Genomic DNA, 21,625 nt, shown 5'->3' with positions numbered 1-21,625 from the left:
CATTTTTTTGGACAGACTAATATTGCCAGGTACTTTTCCAGGTGCTTATATGGTTCATCAGTGAACAAAAGCTTCTTACTTGGTAGACCTTATGTTCAAGTAGGTGTGACAGGCAATACCCAATAAATGGAAATAGTAATTTATATAGTATATTATGAGGTTAAGTGGTAAAGGAAAAAGAAAAAATAGAGAGAAATAGAGGATGAGGAATTTCAAATGGGAAGTAAAGTAGTCTGCAATGTTAAAAGTCTAAAATCAACTCTTTAAGCAGGTAACACTTGAGCCAAGAATTAAAAGAGGGGAAGAACTTGAGACAGATAAGAGTGGGCTTTGGAATCATAAAAATCTGAGTTTGAATTTTTTTTCTTCTATGTATTATCTGTATACTTTGCTGGATCCCCACAAACTTTTTTGAACATCTAATAAAACCAGAAAAGAAGACTTATTTGTTCATCTTTTTACCTATTACATATATGTGTAAATTGTTTAGAACTTGCTTGAATTGCATATACTGAGCACTATTTAATATGTGTTTAAAAAGTAAAAGGTGCTAAAAAAAACATGAATCGTGTTATATATAGTTGGATGATATACAGAATAGATATATAGATATTGCCATAGGTTGCAAAGCTCTTTGTTTCATTCCAGGGTGCATAACACACTTCTAAGACTTTAGGTATTCCCTAGAGTGTAGCTTACCCTGGGTAACTGCCAAATCCTATGTCTTCTGGTTCCACTTTTAAATTCAAGTGAAAAGAACAAAAGACATCTGTTGGGAAAGAGGCCTTGGAAATACATTGAAAATCCCTAGTAAAATGCATTAAAATGAGTTTAAAGGGAGAAAGGTACACATCTTGAAGAGTAGGAAATTTGACAAGGTGGTTTGTAGACATGTCAGTACCTGCTGCTTTCAACAGAATTCACTTAGTGGAATAAACATTTTGAAAGGATGTTTGGAACAAGTTTGCAGAGCAGCTGCCGTACTTTGGCAGTGACAAAATTAAACAATTGGCTTCATCCAGCCTTCAAATGGCAAGAAGATTCGCACAAATAGAGGGGACTATGACATTCAGGCAGATTCTCAAAGGGAAAAAAAAAACCCTATTCAAAATATTTACACTGACTTAATCCTGATACCTACAAAATTCTGTGCTGGATTTAATTCACTGTCCCTTCAGCACTCTTGTCAGTAATGTTAATAAACCATCAATTCCTGTGCCTGTTAGAAGGTAGTGCAGCCATTGTCTGACATGGCCATTAACTGCCAAAATAAGAGATTTACATGATAGACTGAAAAGGCCCCTAGAGGAGCATTGTTTGGACTGTTAAAATCAGAATCAGAAATCCTCAAAATGTTCAAATAAATAGAGAGTTCTTGTAAACACTGAGGCTCTTCAGACACGAATCATTTAAAAAAAAAATAAGTGCTTGGAGAAAGGTAAGAAACCTATTATGTTAGTACAGTGTGTGGTACCAATGTCAAATTTACTCATTTGCACTTTTGTTCATTCAGTATTTATTACGTATCCACCAGGTACCCAGCACAATTTTAACAGATATCTGTTTAGCAAAATGGAAGCAGTTCCTATTGTGAATATGACAATAACTGGAAAATAACTTTTGTCTCCTACATCTTGGCCCTTCTCCTGGAATTGTATACCCACCCCCCACCCCCCTTCCCACACACACACAGCTGTCATTCAGCAATAAATGACTAAAACTTATTGGAGCAAAATGGCTCTGCATGACCATCTGATGACCTTGCATATTTCCCCAAAAGGCTAATCGGAGTGTAACCCAGGTCTTGGTGGAATGCCCTGTGATCCTCCCTGGAACACAGAAGTATAGGTTGTCTTGTTAGCAGCTGTTGACAGACTACTCTTCATTTCCCTCCATACCTCACAGGAGACTCCAAAAGGCATAACATCCTGTCCGCCTTCCTGAGGCCAGTGAGGCATAAGACTTCCCATATCAAACCTATCCCCCTCCTTTGGGTAAAGCTGAAAGCTATAAAACTGCGTTCTTGTAGTTTAGAGTTGTATCACAGTGGCAGAGAGAACCTCCGCCTGTGTTGTCTGTCACATGGCAACTGTGGTTTGATGTCCTCCACTGATACTGACGATGTGGATTGCCAATGCCATGCTGATCTTCCTAATGCTTTGCATATGAATAATAAACTGTCCAAAGTGATTTGGGCTCATGTCTCTTTCCTGGCTGAGTCTGTGGGAGAGTGGCAAACCACTTAGGAGCTGCCACAATGCTGCTGCTTACAGACTGTTTGATTGCTTGATACCTGTCAAGCAGAAAGCTCGCAGAACCCTGCTCCAGCACTGAGGGGAGAGTCATATTTACTGCTTCATGTCTGTACCAGAGCAATCATTTTGTGTTTTGAATATCACAACTAGTGAAAGTAATAGAAAGGAAAATATAATATTTCACAAGAGAATATTTTAAAAGATACTACAATTATGCTTAAATGTTCAGAAATGTCTCTCTGATGAGTAATTGGCACCTCAACCAGAATCTAAGGGATGAGAAGGACTTGATCAGGGGAAATAAGGTAGTGGGGAATGTTCCATGATTCCAGGCACAAAGAACAGGTACATGTGATGACCCTGAGGTGTATAAGAATACACTTCATCCAGTGAACTATAAAGAAGGCTAATGAGACATCATGCCATCCATTGGGTCAAGCTATCTATTGGTTTCTGACAGCCTAGTAAAATAGGTACAATTCTACTAGTAAAGTTGGAGTTCCTGGAATAACACATAGAAAACCAATATAATGTCTCACTATGTGAAAGACACATTGATAGCTTTAGTGGTGAATGCAGAAATGCTTAAGTACCCTTTTAGACTGTCAGCTTCATAGAGTTAGAGGCGTTGATTGTGTTGTATTCGTAACTGATCTTAGAGCACAGAAAGTAATATCCGGTAAATGAAAATGTGAGAAAGGGAAGGAGAGAAGGAATAAAGGTAGGGAGCAAAGGAGGAAGGGTGGGAGGTCCTCTACTTAAAGGCATATAAAGCTTATAAAATGTTTGTTGTTGTTCAGTCACTAAGTCATGTCCAACTCTTTGCTACCCCATGGACTAACACAGGCCAGGTATCCCTGTCTTTCACTATCTCCTGGAGATTGCCCAAATTCATGTCCATTGAATCAGTGATACAATCCATCATCTCATCCTCGGTCGTCCCCTCCTCCTGCCTTCAATCTTTCCTAGCATCAGGGTTTTTTTCCAGTGAGTCAGTTCTTCAAATCAAGTGGCCAAAGTATTGGAGCTTTAGCTTCAGCATCAGTAATTCCAATGAATATTCAGGATTAATTTCCTTTAAGATTGACCAGTTTGATCCCCTTGCTGTCCAAGGGACTCTCAAGAGTCTTATCCAGCATCACAGTTTGAAAGCGTCAATTCTTTGGCACTCAGCCTTCTTTATGGTCCAACTCTCACATCTTTACATGACTACTGGAAAAGTAGTCTTTTTTCAACTGCCATGACTACTGTGGCTTTCACTATATGGACCTTTGTTGGTAAAGTGATATCTCTACTTTTTAATATGCCGTCTAGGTTTGTCATAGCTTTTCTTCCAAAGAGCAAGCTTCTTTTAATTTCATGGCTACAGTCACCATCCACAGTGATTTTGAAGCCCCCCCCCCCCCCACTAAAATAAAATCTGCCACTGTTTCCAATTTTTCTCCATCTGTTTGCCATAAGGTGATGGGACCAGACGCTGTGATTTTCATTTTTTGAATGTTGAGTTTAAGCCAACTTTTTCACTCTCCTTTTTCACCTTCATCAAGATGCTCTTTAATTCTTCACTTTCTGCCATAAGGGTGGTGTCATATGCATATCTGAGGTTATTAATATTTCTCCAGAAAACCTTGATTCCAGCTTGAGCTTCTTCCAGCCCAGCATTTCTCATAATGAACTCTGCATATAAGTTAAATAAGCAGGGTGACAATATACAGCCTTGATGTACTCCTTTCCCAATTTAGAACCAGTCTATTTTCCTTGTCTGGTTCTAGCTGTTGCTTCTTGACCTGCATACATGTTTCTCAGGAGGCAAGTCAGATGGTCTGGTATTTCCATCTCCTTAAGAATTTTCCACAGTTTGTTGTGATCCACACAGTAAAAGCTTTAGGGTAGTCAATGAAACATAAGTAGATGTTTTTCTGGAATTCTCTTGCTTTTAATATGATCTAGCTGATGTTGACAATTTGATCTTCGGTTCCTCTGCCTTTTCTAAATTCTGTTTGTACATCTGGAATTTCTTGGTTGATGTACAGTTGAAGCCCACCTTGAAGGATTCTGATCATTATCTTGCTAGCATGTGAAATGAGGACAACTGTACTCATTTTTTGAACATTCTTTGGTATTGCCCTAATTGATTGGGCTTACAGTAAATATCTCTTGAAAGACTGAATGGAAGAGGAGAAAGATATAGTGAAGAAATTATATGTATGAAAACACATAATACAAAATAAAATGACCTCACTTTAAATGGGTATGATAGTATGCTGTTTTTTCACAGCATCCCATTATTAAAAGTGGAGACAGATTTTTTTAAATAAAATGAATAAATTATAATCTTAAATAATTTATCTGAATATAATATACATTCCAAATTAATAGCTTACATTTGTGATGTACTTTACACACAGGAAGAATTCCTGTTTGTTGGCTTGTTATTCAATTTAGCTTTTGAATCATTAGTACAAAAGCAGCATACTACAGTATATTTGGCATCAGACACTTGGGTACCAAAACTTCCTTCTAGTCCCTTGTTTATTTTGTTTCCTCTTTTGTGAAATGTGGTTAATACTATTTAACCTCTTAAGGTTGATAAAATTTTTGAGGTAATGTTTGGGAATCTATATGCATCTTCCACAATGTAGACATTATAAAGATATATTTTTCATTAGATGATAACAAAGAAAGAATAAGAAGAAAACAGACTAATATTAGATAAGAGAATATATGTGAGTACAAGAAATGCCTATAAATACAGTAAACAAAAGTAAGTATTTTCTCCTTTCCTCATGCTCATTCCTCAACTGTTTGAGGTATCTATTAATTTCTATGATTAATCAGCAAAAGCCAACTGTGTAGTTTTGAGGACTGTTTCTCATCCAGGATTTTAACAGATACATGTATATATTGACTTGATGATCTATGCCTAAGAAAGGCACGATTCAGATAACCATCATTTCTTCTCAATCTTTCAAATTGATAATTACATAAGATAGTATCATCTGGACCCATCACTCCTAGGAGTTATCATTTCTTAAAAAAACTTAGTATATACAAAGACAAAATAGATTCATAGTAACTTACAAAAGGTTTTACCCTCATGAAGTCAGTAATGAAAAATGACACCCTCCTAGACCATATCTCAAAGCAGTGTATTCAATGCCAGTTTGTATAGATCACAGAAACTCCTCAATGAGTGTAAGAAAGGAAGCACCTGACATCCATCTTTCATGATGGCAAACATTTTTATTTTTAATAATAAATAATAAACTAGTTGTTCATACTCTTATTATATATCTCATTTATATAACTTGCATTATAGTGCTTTATCTGATATATATTTTGCAAATACTTATCAGTCATGACTTGAATTTTTATTCTCTTAATTGTTTGTATTGAAAAGCAAGATGTTTAAATTGTCTAATTCATCAATTTTTATTTGGTCATGGTGAAAAAAATTTCCAGATACTTTTCCCCATGTTTTAGAGTTTTTAGGTAGGTAGTTTAGAGTTAGGACATGTTAGTTAGGGTCTAAAAAGCTAAATGGAGTTTCAGGAAAGTAGCTTGAGGCTCCTATCGTGATTCCCAAGATTAAAGAACAAAAATATATAAAAAGATATTTGGGCATTAAAGATGATTTGCCTGTGGCAACTGTCCAATCTATAATGGTAAATACTGAATAGGTGGAAAAATCACTCCTCTTCTCTGCCCCCAGTTATTTTTTTCAATTTTTCTTTGATATCAAATCTATATGCACAATACTAGTTCCATTTTATATTTAAGAAGTTATTTTCTTAGTAATATGAATGGCATAGTGAGTTATATATGAGATTGATCTGGCATAAAATTGCTTAATTTCATCAGCATTATCCTCAGACCTGCACTCAAATTTATGAGGAGGCAAAATATAATACATGTGAAGTTTGTTGATTCATATCAAAGATTCTTTGGAATATTGTTGCCCAGAAATAAAAGATAAAATTTGATGACTATCAAAAGCAATATGTTCATGGTTCAGTGAATCACAGAAAGGCTGAATGAATTCCAAAGGTTTTTGAAATAATTTCTGAGTGAAATCTAAAACATGAGATTATAGAATTTGAAAGCAATTTGAGGAAAAAAATCATAGATTACTGATATTTAGCAAATATCTTTCTACTTACTGAAACCATTAATAAAATAGTACCATAATTTTACGTAAAAAATGTTGAATTACACCTACCAATTTGAAAAGATATTGGGAATAGAATTTAAGAAAGGAGCAATGCAAAATGTATATCAGTTCAGTTCAGTCTCAGTTGTGTCCGACTCTTTGCGACCCCCTGGACTTCTGTACACCAGGCTTCCTTCTCCATCATTAACTCCTTGAGCCTGTTCAAACTCATGTCCATCAAGTTGATGACTCCATCCAACCATCTCATCCTCTCTAATTCCCTTCTCCTCCTGCCTTTAATCTTTCCCAGCATCAGGGTCTTTTCTAATGAGTCAGTTCTTCGCATCAGGCGGCCAAAGTATTGGAGCTTCAGCATCAGTCCTTCCTATTAATATTCAGGGCTGCTTTCCTTTAGGATGGACTGCTTGGATTTCCTTCCTGTCCAAGGGACTCTCAAGAGTCTTCTCCAACACCACAGTTCAAAAGCATCAGTTCTTTGGTGCTCAGCGTTCTTTATGGTCCGTCTCTCACATCCGTACATGACTACTGGAAAAACCATAGCTTTGACTAGACAAGATGTATATAGAATACTAAAAATATGGCTTATATTATGTTGGAGGAGACTCTTGAGCGTCCCTTGGACTGCAAGGAGAACAAACCAGTCAATCCTAAAGGAAATCAGTCCTGAATATTCATTGGAAGGACCGATGCTAAAGCTCGAATACTTTGGCCACTTGATGCAAAGAGCCAGTTCATTGGAAAAGACCCTGGTGCTGGGAAAGATTGAGGACAAGAAGAGAAGGGGATAACAGAGGATGAGATGGTTGGATGGCATCACAGACACAATGGACATGAGTTTGAGCAAGCTCCAGGAGTTGATGATGGATACGGGTCGCTAGGAGTTGGACATGACTAAGTGATTTCACTTTCAATTTTCACTTTCATGCATTGGAAAAGGAAATGGCAACCCACTCCAGTGTTCTTGCCTGGAGAATCCCAGGGACGGGGGAGCCTGGTGGGCTGCTGTCTATGTGGTCGCACAGAGTTGAACACGACTGAAGAGATTTAGCAGCAGCAGCAGGGAAGCCTGACATGCTGCAGCCCTGAGGGGGTCACAAAGAGTCAGACACAACTGAATGACTGACAACAATATATTGTAAGTTAGGAAATATAATCAGATGTTATTTTGCTTACTCTAGTACATTAACTGGAAAGCACCCAAGAAATCATAAATTCCATTATCTTGAAAAGATATAAAAATAATCTACTCTAAAATCCTTATTTTACCGAAGGAATTTGAGCTCAAACAATAATTAGTGGACAAGGTCATGCAGCAACTCTGACCCAGAGGTTGATAATCTCTCTTGGAGTAATTTTTCAGAGAGTTTTAGTGATTAACCAAAATATTATGGTTAAGTTTTCTAGAGAAGGAAATGAGATTTCATTGTGGTTTTAATTGCTTTACTTGATAATTATTGGTGTTGATCGTGTTCCCATAAGCTGATTTGTCATTTGTGCATCAGCTTATTCAGTTCTTTCTGCCCTTTTAAAAAACTGGTTGCTCATACTCTTATTGTTGAGTTTATTTCATTTATATACATTACATTCAAGTTCTGTATCTGATATATATCTTGCAAATACTTCTTATCAGTTACTGAAAAGGAAAATGTTTACCTTGATAGTCTAATTCATCAATTGTTTTTATGTTTGGACGTTTTAGTCTTACCTGAGAAATTTTTGCCTTTCTCAAGGTCATAAAAATTATCTTCCAGAAGTTCTGTACTTTTATATTTTACATTTAGGTCTATAATCATTTCAAATTAGCTCTTGTGAATGGTGTAAAGAAAAGGTCAAACATAATTTTACATACACATTTACATAATCTTCAATTCCTTTATCACCATTTGTTGAAATTATTTTTTACACATTGAATTGCAGTTTTATCTTTTTCAAAAACAAAATGTGTATGTTTTCAGTTGACTTTGTATGCTTGAGTAGATTTCTGGATTCTCTTCCCTTTTATTTCAGTATGTGTCTATTCTTTTGCTAATACGACACGGTCTTTATTATTGTAGCTTTAGAGTTAGTCTGGAAATCACACAGCATAAGTCCTGCCACTCCAGTGTTTTTTTAAAAGATTGTTTCAGTATAGTTTTTAGGGGTGGTTTAATAAATTTACAAAAAAAAAACCTTATAAGAATGCTAACCTGATTTGCATTTTATCTATAAATTATTATGGGGAGCACAGATATCATAAGACTATTGAATATTTCCATTCAACAGAAGTTAATGTTTCAATTAATAGGCATGATATGTTTTTCCACTAATTTAGAATTTCTGCCATTTCTGTCAGTAATGTTGTATAGTTTACCAAAAGATTTTTCACATTTTTCATTTTTTTCAAAGTTTTAAGTGATTTTTTTCTTTTTTTACACTCTTCTTCCATTACTCACAAACATGTTATTATTTTTAATGCTGTTCTATAGATATCTGGGACCATTCATGTCTTTTCAGAGATTTTTTTCCTCACAGCTTTTCAGAATGGATAATTTCTGTTGATATCACTTCATTCATATTTAGTAGATCTTTCTCATGTCATTTTTATTTGATAAATCCAGTGAATTATTTTTCTAGAATTTCCATTTGATTCTTTTTTATAATACAGTTTTTCTGCTAAGATTATCTATGCCTTCATTAATCAACAACATTACCTTTAATTTTTTGATAGTATTTCCAATGACTGGCCTTACAGTATTTTCCTATTATATCCAACATATGAGCCATCTAGATTTTGGCTACCATCATCAACTTTGGTTCATACATTTCATTTCTTTGAATACTGGTAAGATCTTATTTTGTGCTGGACATTGTCATTTATGTGTTACAGAGATTCTGTATTTTATCTTCTTCTGAACATAATTAAGTTTTGTCCAATAATACAGCTAAACACTGATATTTAACTTGATGTAGAGTTGGCTTTATGTTTTGTTATTGCAGATATATGAAGAGTCCATGATAAAACTTAAGTCCTCTCACTTGACTGAGCTAAATCTCCAAAAATTTCCCCCAGTCTCACCTCCCAGAATTGTATCTAGGTTTTGATTTAGACTTTAAGACAAGCCTAAAGTAGACTTTATAATACAAAAGGACTCAGAAGACTTTTCCTATAAATTCTCATACAGTGAATATTTTAGTCATTGCAAACTTATATGGTCTCTATCACAACTACTCAGTTCCACCATGGTAGCACAAAAACAACTACACCATACATAAAGAAATGAAGGTGGTTGTGTTCCAATAAAACTTTATTTACTGACACAGGCAGTAGGCCAGATTTGGAATTTGGGCTGTAGTTTGCCAGCCATTTCCCTAGTGAAAGGCTATTAATCTAAAGGCTGTCACTTTGATGCCTGTGGTATTAATAAGGTTTATGAATGTCTAGAGAATGCTCACATCCTTCTGCAATGCTCAGTCTCTACTGTCTCTGTTCTGCTGTCAGCCATATAACAGTTACTTTGTGGTTAGCCTTGTGTAATATGTTGCTCTGTGTAAGTGCAGCCCAACTCTCAGCCAGGGAATTGCAGGAACATTCCTCAACAAACTGACTTTAGGAGGCCCTGTCCGGTTATCCTTGCTTTTCTCTGATGCCCTGCCCCAGATACTCCAGGCATTTAATTTGCTCCAAACTCTGGTATCTGCCTCCAGAGTTGAGTGCAGCTACAGTGATCTGGGTGGACTCAGTCCTTGGCCCTTCAGTCAGGAAACTGTCCTCGGGTAGAAATCCATAGTCATGAGTGTTACCTACTGAGTTTCCCATATGTCAGGTTTTACAGGCTGGCATAATTAGCTTGTCATTGTTTATGGACGGAGGACTAGTTCAAAACCAGCTACTGGTCAAGAAGCAGACATTTTGAATCATTTTATTTTTAAATAACAAAAATATAAATACATAATCATTTAATTAATAAAAATGAGTGTTATTTACTCACAGTAATTGAAACTACAAGGTTCATTTACCTTCAGATGTGGTTTGATTGTGAAGTTTTATAAGTCAACAGAATTTGTGTGTGTATCCTCTTTTGTATTTTTGTACATATACAAAAATATATATACTACTATTTTATATGCTTTGCTTTCTTCTATAGGATGGTTTTAACCTTATGTTGTTCTCTCATTTTATAAATAATGCCTATTAAGCTTAGACTTAAATATCCTCATATTATGCTATCCAGGGAAAGAGAATATACTTTTTATTCATTCAAAGGCAGAAAGGCAGCTTTCATTACAGAATACACCAGTAAATATCTTCTTGTCTCTGGCCTGATATTAATTATATGTCTAAACCCACTACAGCTTCCCTGATAGCTCAGTTGGTAAAGAATCTGCATGCAATGCAGAAGACCCTGGTTTGATTCTTGGGTCGGGAAGATCCCCTGGAGAAGGGATAGGCTACCCACTCCAGTATTCTTGGGCTTCCCTTGTGGCTCAACTGGTAAAGAATCCGCATGCAGTGTGGGAGACCTGGGTTCAATCTCTGGGTTGGGAAGATCCCCTGGAGGAGGGAAAGGCTACCCATTCCAGTATTCTGGCCTAGAGAATTCCACGAACTGTATAGTCCAAAGAGTTGCAAAGAGTTGGACATGACTGAGTGACTTTCACTTAAACCCACTACAGTCATTTGGCTAGGGAGTTGAGATAGAGTATTTGTTTTCTTTAAGAAATCGCCTCCTCATCTCTGGAACTGAGTGTTGAGATATGTAAGTCTAAAATGTATGGCTGATGTCTATACACGTACACATAATGGCACTAAGATACTTACAAAATTTAATTTTGAGAAAAAAATATGTCTGCTCTTATTTCTCAGTAAAGACTTTACTGAACCTTTTAATTTTTTTATATATTAACATTTACTTTTAATAGTGCTTTAACCAGATGTTATGCTAAGCTATACCTGTGTAACTTGAGATCTAAATCTGGTCCTTTTACATATATTAGTCATTCAATTCCAAGTCTCTTATAATTACTCCCAAGTATTAATGTTGAAGTGAGCAGGAGTAGCATCAAAGAATGATGGCCAAACATAATCTTGGTGCTACAACTTTATACTTTTATGACAGTTAGTAGAAGCAAGTAGAGCTTGTTGACTTCCTACCTCTTTAACTCAGTGGTAAACTGGAAGGTAGAGATGATGGTGATGATGTTTTGTTCTGTGTTATATCTCTTTAGTACTATCCACAGCTTCTATGTTAGTGCTGCTGAGCAGGGTGCATACACTTCATATATATACTAATAGATGCATTGACAGAGAAGGTAATGGCACCCCACTCCAGTGTTCTTGCCCGGAAAATCCCATGGATGGAGGACCTGGTGGGCTGCCATCTATGGGGTCGCACAGAGTCGGACATGACTGAAGCGACGTAGCAGCAGCAGCAGCAGATGCATTGAATGATACATAAAAAAGCAATCTTATTATTATCCATTCACCAAAATACCAAGTACACCCTACTGAGCATTTGAAAACATCTCTTTTATGAATTTATTGTACACATTGGACAGGACTGGAAAAGGTCAGTTTTGATTCCAATCATGGTGGCCCACCAGGCTTCCCCATCCCTGGGATTCTCCAGGCAAGAACACTGGAGTGGGCCACCATTTCCTTCTCCAATGCATGAAAGTGAAAAGTGAAAGGGAAGTCGCTCAAGTCGTGTCCAACTCTTAGCGGCCCCATGGACTGCAGCCTACCAGGCTCCTCCATCCATGGGATTATCCAGACAAGAGTACTGGAGTGGGTCACCATTGCCTTCTCTGAATCCCAAAGAAAGGCAATGCCAAAGAATGCTCAAACTACTGCACAGTTGCACTCATCTCACACACTAGTTCAGTTCAGTTCAGTTCAGGTGCTCAGTCATGTCTTGCAGCAGGCCAGGCCTCCCTGTCCATCACCAACTCCCAGAGTTCACCCAAACCCATGTCCATCGAGTCAGTGATGCCATCGAACCATCTCATCCTCTGTCGTCCCCTTCTCCTCCTGCCCTCAATCTTTCCCAGCATCAGGGTCTTTTCAAATGAGTCAGCTCTTCGCATCAGGTGGCCAAAATATTGGAGTTTCAGCTTGAACATCAGTCCTTCCAATAAACACCCAGTACTGATCTCCTTTAGGATGGACTGGTTGGATCTCCTTGCAGTCCAAGGGACTCTCAAGAGTCTTTCCAACACTGCAGTTCAAAAGCATCAATTCTTCGGTGCTCAGCTTTCTTTATACTCCAACTCTCACATCCATATATGACCACTGGAAAAACCATAGCCTTGACTAGAAGGACCTTTGTTAGCAAAGTAATGTCTCTGCTTTTTAATATGCTGTCTAGGTTGGTCATAACTTTCCTTCCAAAGAGTAAGCATCTTTTAATTTCATGGCTGCAGTCATCATCCGCAGTGATTTTGGAGCCCAGAAAAATAAAGTCAGCCACTGTTTCCACTGTTTCCCCATCTATTTGCCATGAAGTGATAGGACCGGATGCCATGATCTTCGTTTTCTGAATATTGAGGTTTAAGCCAACTTTTTCACTCTCCTCTTTCACTTTCATCAAGAGGCTTTTTAGTTCCTCTTCACTTTCTACCATAAGGGTAGTGTCATCTGGATATCTGAGGTTATTGATATTTCTCCCGGCAATCTTGATTCCAGCTTGTGTTTCTTCCAGTCCAGCATTTCTCATGATGTATTCTGCATGTAAGTTAAATAAGCAGGGTGACAGTATACAGCCTTGACATACTCCTTTTCCTATTTGGAACCAGTCTGTTGTTCCATGTCCAGTTTTAACTGTTGCTTCCTGACCTGCATACAGGTTTCTCAAGAGGAAGGTCAGGTGGTCTGGTATTCCCATAATTTTCAGAATTTTCCACAGTTTATTGTGATCCACACAGTCAAAGGCTTTGGCATAATCAATAAAGCAGAAATAGATGTTTTTTCTGGAACTCTCTTGCTTTTTCCATGATCCAGCTGATGTTGGCAATTTGATCTCTGGTTCCTCTGCCTTTTCTAAAACCATCTTGAATATCTGGAAGTTCATGGTTCATGTAGTAAAGTAATGCGTGTGAGATGAGTGCAGTAGTGAGGTATTATATACATATACACAGTATAATACACGGTAGTAAAGTAATGCTTAAAATTCTCCAAGCCCGTCTTCAGCAATACTTGAACTGTGAACTTCCAGATGTTCAAGCTGGTTTTAGAAAAGCAGAGGAACAAGACATCAAATTGCCAACATCCGCTGGATCATCCGTTTGTTATAACTTTGTATTAGAACCTGTTGCTTGGAAAAACCTGCCCCATTGTCTCTGGTATGTTTACTCACTCTGATATGGGCAATTTTGGAGGCAACAATTTGTTGCTGTCTTTTAAAATGAATTTATTTTAATTGGAGGCTAATTATTTTACAGTATTGTAGTGGTTTTTGCCATACATTGACATGAATCAGCCATGGGTGAACATGTGTCCCCCATCCTGTACCCCGACTCCCACCTCCCTCCCCATCCAATCCGTCAGTGTTGTCCGAGAGCACCAGTTTTGAGTGCCCTGTTTTCATGCATCAAACTTGGATTGTTTATCTATTTCACATATGGTAATATACATTTCAATACTATTTTCTCAAATCATCCCACCCTCGCCTTTCCCACAGAGTCCAAAAGTCTGCTTTTATATCTGTGTCTTTCTGTTTTGCATATAGTGTCATTGTTACCATTTTTAGAAATTCCATATATATGCGTTAATATGCTGTATTGGTGGTTTTCTTTCTGACTTACTTCACTGCGTATAATAGGCTTCGGTTTCATGCACCTCATTAGAACTAATTCAAATGTGTTCTTTTTAATAGCTGACTAATATTCCCTTGTGTATATATACCACAGCTTTCTTATCCATTTCTCTGCTGATGGACATCTAGGTCCTAGCAATTATAAACAGTGCTGCAATGAACATTGGGGTACACGTGTCTCTTTCAATTCTGGTTTCCTTGGTGTGTATGCCCTGCAGTGGAATTGCTGGGTCATATGGCAGTTCTATTTCCAGTTTTTTTAAGGAATCCCCACACTGTTCTCCATAGTGGCTGTACTAGTTTGCATTCCCACCAACAGTATAAAAGGGTTCCCTTTTCTCCATACCCTCTCCCGCATTTACTGTTTGTAGACTTTTTGATAGCAACCATTCTGACTGGTGTGAGATGGTACCTTATTGTGGTTTTGATTTGCATTTCTCTAATAATGAGTGATGTTGAGCATCTTTTCATGTGTTTGTTAGCCATCTGTATGTCTTCTTTGAAGAAATGTCTGTTTAGTTCTTTGGGCTATTTTTTAATTGGGTTGTTTATTTTTCTGGTATTGATCTGCATGAGCTGCTTGCATAGTTTTGAGATTAATTCTTTGTCAGTTGCTTTGTTTGCTATGATTTTTCTCCCATTCTGAAGGCTGTCTTTTCACCTTGCTTATAGTTGCCTTCGTTGTGCAAAAGCTTTTATGTTTAATTAGGTCCCATTTGTTTATTTTTGCTTTTATTTCCAATATTCTGGGAGGTGGGTCATAGAGGATCCTGCTGTGATTTATGTCAGACAGTGTTTTGCTTATGGTTTCCTCTAGGAATTTTATAGTTTCTGGTCTTATATTTAGATCTTTACTCCGTTTTGACTTTATTTTTGTGTATGGTGCTAGAAAGTGTTCTAGTTTCATTCTTTTACAGATGGTTGACCAGTTTTCCCAGCACCACTTGTTAAAGAGATTATCTTTCCTCCATTGTATATTCTTGCTTTCTTTGTCAAAGATAAGGCATCCATAGGTGCATGGATTTATCTCTGGGCTTTCTATTTTGTTCCATTGATCTATTTTTCTGTCTTTGTGCCAGTACCATACTGTCTTGATGACTGTGGCTTTGTAGTAGAGCCTGAAGTCAGGCAGGTTGATTCCTCCAGTTCCATTCTTCTTTCTCAAGATTGCTTTGGCTATTTGAGGTTTTTTGTATTTCCATACAAATTGTGAAATTATTTGTTCTCATTCTGTGAAAAATCGTGTTAGCTTGATAGGGATTTCATTGAATCTATAGATTGCTTTGGGCAGTATACTCATTTTCACTGTATTGATTCTTCTGATCCATGAACATGGTATATTTCTCCATCTATTGGTGTCCTCTTTGATTTCTTTCACCAGTGTTTTATAGTTTTCTGTATATAGATCTTTTGTTTCTTTAGGTAAATGTATTCCTAAGTATTTTATTCTTTTCTTTGCAATGGTGAATGGAATTGTTTCCTTAATTTCTCTTTCTGTTTTCTCATAGTAGTGTATAGGAATGCAAGAGATTTCTGTCTGTTAATTTTATATCATGCAACTTTACTATATTTGTTGATTAGCTCTAAATATATTCTGCTGTTGTCTTTAGGGTTTTTATGTAGAAGATCGTGTCATCTGCAAACAGTGAGAGTTTTACTTCTTCTATTCCAATCTGGATTTCTTTTATTTCTTTTTCTTCTCTGATTGCTGTGGCTTAAACTTCCAACACTATGTGGAATAGTAGTGATGAGAGAGGGCACCCTTGTCTTGACTTAAGGGGAAATGCTTTCAATTTTTCACCATTTAAGATAATGTTTGCTGGGGGTTTATCATATATGGCTTTTATTATGTTGAGGTATGTTCCCTCTATGCCTGATTTCTGGAGAGTTTATCATAAATGGATGTTGAATTTTGTCAAAGGCTTTCTCTGCAACTACTGAGATAATCATATGGTTTTTATCTTTCAATTTGTTAATGTGGTATATCACATTGATTGATTTGTGAATACTGAAGAATCCTTGCATCCCTGGGATAAAGCCCACTTGGTCATGATGTATGATCTTTTTAATATGTTGTTGGATTTTGTTTGCTAGAATTTTGTTGAGGATTTTTGCATCTGTGTTCATCAGTGATATTGGCCTGTAGTTTTCTTTTTATCAATTTGTTTTTAATACCTGGCTGCCAGAAGTCTTGGAGCAAATTTGCAGCACAATCTGGACAAATGGATAGAGCTCCATAGGCCCCATGACCAATGCCTCCTTTTGCTCTCACTACTCATAATCTACCTTCACATCCCATTCACAAGACACACACATGTGTTTTCCATAGACCTCGTGTTTTTGATTTATGTTTAAGATTCTAATACATTTAGTGTTAAAGTTGTTTCAGGTTCTTTTGAGTTGTAAATACTTGCATACTCCACAAACCTCAGGGAAATTCAACCAAAAATTAAAAAGAAGGTAACTGGACCTTCTAACCTAGAGGGAAGGAAGTGGGGAAGGATTAATATAATCCTTGTCCCAGTGAGTTTCCAGAAATATTGAATTACACACATGATGTATGAATAATGAATTAGAACCTTGCAGATGTGTGTATTTGCCAAAATTTTGTAAAATGGTTCATTGAAATCTCAGATAAAATGCATCTCCCTAACATCATGTCCTTTCTGTTTCCTTCATTCAGTATGACTATGCATGTCTGTTTCTTTGAAGAAAAAAAAATATATATATATGATTTTTGCTGTAAATACAGCACTCATTTCATCCTTATAATCTTACCCAATTTAAGGTAGATCCTTGAGAAAAACAGCTAGGAACAGTTCCAGACTTAAGAGGCTGGATGGCAGAGCCAAACCAGGTTCCAGTATTTTGTGGTCTATACAAACTCAAGTTGTGGAGCATAACTTTTAAGTAAATTAAGAATTATTATATGGACTCTAGCCTCTTGTGTACAAAATCTCAAATGAGAAAATATATAAAAATTAACTGTTACAGTTTCGTTTGGTGTTAGTCTTATGAGGAGAACACTGTGACTTCTCAGGCCACTATGAAAAACCCCTCCGCTGTTCTTTGCTGCAGCTTATACACACTCTCAGCTTAGCAGTTAGAATCTCATGATTTCACTTTATCTGCTTGCTACCTCATATGTATTTTCAACCTCTGTATGTAGATGATTTTTCCTTCTTAGTCTGAAAAAAGATTAATCACTTCATAGATACTTATTCAATGGACTGGATGTAAGTGAAAGCTACTCTAGATTCATGACTACCTCCCCTTAAGTAATCCTACCTGTTTTTTTCCATGTTGAGAAAATAAATCACTTACAACAGATAAAATTCACTGTCTGATAATTCTGCTGCCTTTCATAAGTCTTCTGATGATTTAAAACTCACAGAACTGTATTTATTTCCTATAGTTTTGTAAATACTACCTATGATCTAATCCAGTAGCTGATCTTTTCAAAACTAAGACCAAAGTATGATAATATGAGTCAGTACCTGCAATCCTATGAATACTTTTCTTAATATTTTTCTAAGCTTTTGTCTCCCAAGATTTCTTGGGTAGATTTTACCAAGTTCAATGAGTTCTTAGTAGAAGTAAATACTTGAAATCCTGAGAACTCATGGCAATAAGCTTTTGAAGGCATATATGGTTTTTCTGTTGGAATTCATCCCACCTGCTCTGAAACAGGGTCCCTGAATCACCATATCATTGTCCACCCTGAATTCATCCTTCAGTGAGAGTGTGGATGACAGGATTTGGGCTGAAACCCACATGTGGAGGGGGAGGGATGAAGGCAGGAGGACTTATATCTATGCAGACCCCCTCTAGACTGCAGATAATGAATGACAGCATCATGAGGAGGATAGCTGCCCACCAAAGGGGTCCCTAAGAAAGAAAACATCATGAGGTACATTGTCGGAGTAATGAGTTCAAACCATAGGGGATTTCTGGGTGGCTGGTGACCAAGATGGTTGATTGGCACTGAGGCTGGTGCTGACACTCTTGCCCTCATCACACACAAGTTCCAGGGACCTCTCCTAGAGCCTACAGCCACAGTGGGGTGTGGGATGAGCACTGTCCCACTAAGGCCCAGTCACTGTCCCTCTTGTGTCTTCCCTAACTTCTGTCATAGGCTTAGAAACTGGGAATGGATGGAAGGGCAACTCTTCTTCCTTACTTTGGGACTCAGTCCCAGGGACAGAAGCTAGCTCTGGCAGGGCCCATGGTAGCAGGCACGGTCAGAGAGCAAATCTGGAGTGCTCTGTGGTTGAGGAATGTGGCTGGAACCAGAGCAGCAGCGATTCAGGGCCAGCAGAGTGGCCCAAGACCAGGCCAGGATTGCAAGACTGAGTCTTATAGTCCCAAAGCCCTCCTGATGTGGGGTCAGGTGATCAGAAACAGGAGAACATGGTCAAAGGAGAGTCTAGTATTCAGAGTGTCTGAGTGTCCACTCACTTGTAGGTGCCTCAAATTGAAAACAACTCTCTTCATCCCCTCTCTCTCACTCGCTCTCTTACTCAGAATGATTTATTTTTAAACAGTATTAGATGTTTAGAAGTGCTCATGTATATTTTATGTACATGATTAGGTTCCTGTTTAAGGACTACAGTTGCCTATAGGAAAATACTTTTCCAAGAGAGTCAAGTGTGGAAAATAGCACAAATCAGTTTAGGGGATGAAAACTATGCATGCACCCAAAGAATGTATATAGGTTTTCATAATCAAGAAAAATATCCTCACCCTCTTCTCCTGCCTAGGGCTCACTCTAGGGAAAAAGAAAAAAGGTTAATTAAGGACAGAGGTGCAGGGTGCTATTTCCCAGACTGTGGGAGAGAAATGAAGAGCAACAGACAAATAGGCACTTTGCTGGTTGGCTATACACAGCCTTGCTCCAGGCCCAGCATCATAGTGCCCAGGATGGAGATCCAGAGTGGGGATGTCCTGGTCACTGCAGAAGTGATAAGCCCCCTCTTCTGATTTCTCCCAAGTGAACTCAACCCCCTTGCCTCACAAGAACATCAGAGCAAGCCTTGCTCCTTCCAGTTTTAAAGGATTTTCATTGGCTAAAATGTAAGAGATGGGCAAAAGTGAGAGGCAGAGAGAGGCTCTGAGGATGAGGGATTTGGGCCCTTCTGCAGGCCCTTTGTGGAGAAGGCAATGACAGCCCACTCCAGTACTCTTGCCTGGAAAATCCCATGGATGGAGGAGCCTGGTAGGCTGCGGTCCATGCAGTCGCTAAGAGTTGGACACGACTGAGAAATTTCACTTTCACTTTCATGCATTGGAGAAGGAAATGGCAACCCATTCCAGTGTTCTTGCCTGGAGAATACCAGGGACGGGGGAGCTTGGTGGGCTGCCATCTATGGGGTCACACAGAGTTGGACATGACTGAGTGACTTAGCAGCAGCAGCAGGCCCTTTGTGAGCCTGCAGGGCATCTTCTCATCAGTATGTAACTAGTATATACAGTAATTAGCAGTTGGTGGAGGCAGGACTTGAGAACAGGTCTTCCAAATCTGAGTCTCTTTTAACAATATAGGTGTGATATTTGCAAAGATACAGATATATGGTAGGATAGAATTGTATTGGTGTAATAGCGATGGCACCCCACTCCAGTACTCTCGCCTGGAAAATCCCATGGACGGAGGAGCCTGGTGGGCTGCAGCCCATGGGGTTGCGAAGAGTCGAACACGACTGAAGCGACTTAGCAACAATACTAAAAAAAAAAAAGAAAAAAAATTAAGTGAATACTATTGTATTAGTCTTCTCAGGGCACCTTAACAAACTACCACAGAATGGGTGATGTAACAGAATCTGTTTTCTCATGGTTCTGCAGTTAAGGTGCTGGCAGATTCAGTTTCTAGTAAGAGCTCTTTTTGGCTTGCAGATGGTGACTTCCCACTGATTCTTGCCTCTTTGTGATGATGGACAGAGATCTCTGGTATCTCTTCCTCTTCATATAAGGACACCAATTCTATGGGATTAGGGCCTCACCTTTATGACCTCATTTAACCTCAGTTACCTCCCTAAAGGCTTTATTCCCAAATACACTAAGAAGGTGTGTGGGAAGGGATGTAGAGCTTCAACATGAGTTTTAGGGATGGGCAAAATTTAGTCCATAACGACTAGAAACACAACTGATGGTTTTGTATCACAAATATTTTCAAAGACTTCAGCTGGAACTTTGCAACTATATGTTTTGATCCAGTGAAGCATTTAGTGCATATTCATCTGGAATAACATTTTCTGCAGCTTAAACAAATGACCACATAATAGGATATATTTAACTTGAATTCTAAATGAATTTCAATAGTTTTTCTTTCTTTTTTTTTTTTAAATTCTTTGGCAGTGAATGACAGATATTTAAAGTGGAGAGGGAAGAGTATAGAACTTACTGAAAAATATTTACCTCTCTCATTTTACAGGCCCAACAGCTTACTGATCTGGAACAAAAATTAGCTGTAGCAAAAAATGAACTGGAGAAAGCAGCTCTTGACCGGGTAAGTTGATTACACCCATGAGCCATCACGACTTCGGTTGTAGCAGATGAAGCTAGGGTGTACTCATTGTTTCCCTTGTTTCATCAGTGCAGTTCCAGATGCTGTGCTTGCAAGATGGTTATAGATGGTTCTTATTTTTGATGCTCCAGTAAATATACTTAAGGTGGAGGCTCTGTGATGATTGCATGGTTTTATTTTTCACCTTACTGGTACACTTGTTCCATAACATAATGAATAGACATACTTTAAAGCATCAACAAAGATGCCATGTCTTAAATTTGCATGGCTGAGTTGTAAAGCAAACGGAAGTAGTCACTGATGGTTTTTATTTTGGAAATTTTAAGTTTCTGGAGGAAGAGACATCAAAGAATGTAGCTCTCTTAGCACCTCTGTTTATGCAAAAATAATGCAAGAGTAGCTAGCATTCTGTCTTTATAACAGCTTTATTGAAATAAAACTCACATACCATAAAGGTCACATTTTTAAAGTTCACAAAGTTGTACTTTCATCAGCATTAATTCCAAAAGGTTTTCTTTGCCTTCTTTTATCTTATTTCATCTACTTCATTTTACTTTTGTCAATGTATCATTGTGTTACAATTATATATGCTCAGAAAGAAACCACAATTCCTAATTGATACCTACCTTTGCCTATCAATGCTCTTCATATGAGACATACATGGAGAATAGGGCACGGGTATATAGAAAGAGAAATAAAATATAGAGGGAGGAATTAGTCATAAAATTTAGAATTATGGTTCTGTTGGTTTTATGGTATTTGGCAAAATTTCTTAAGGCTTCCTTTCATTTTTAAATTAGCTGTATAAAACTATAAGAAGTAAATATTCCTTTTTTTCTTTAGTTCACTTGAAGAAAAGGGTAAAATGATTTTTGAAATTATTTCTCTG

At 37.6% G+C, this 21,625-nt stretch overlaps 1 protein-coding gene across 3 annotated transcripts in view; it reads left to right on the top strand.

The window, feature by feature from the left end:
* The window catches only part of LUZP2 (leucine zipper protein 2), a 517,925-nt gene that overhangs the window by 437,496 nt on the left and 58,804 nt on the right, over positions 1 to 21,625 (top strand). For all 3 annotated transcript variants that reach the window (XM_019955362.2, XM_070783149.1, XM_070783150.1), the window contains one exon: positions 20,644 to 20,718. In XM_019955362.2, the coding sequence (XP_019810921.2) occupies positions 20,644 to 20,718 (75 nt within the window). The remainder of the gene's footprint in view (positions 1 to 20,643; positions 20,719 to 21,625) is intronic.

This window comes from Bos indicus, chromosome 29 (genome assembly GCF_029378745.1).
Source record: "Bos indicus isolate NIAB-ARS_2022 breed Sahiwal x Tharparkar chromosome 29, NIAB-ARS_B.indTharparkar_mat_pri_1.0, whole genome shotgun sequence".
Lineage (NCBI taxonomy): Eukaryota > Metazoa > Chordata > Mammalia > Artiodactyla > Bovidae > Bos > Bos indicus.
This window is presented reverse-complemented; position numbering and strand designations above follow the sequence as displayed.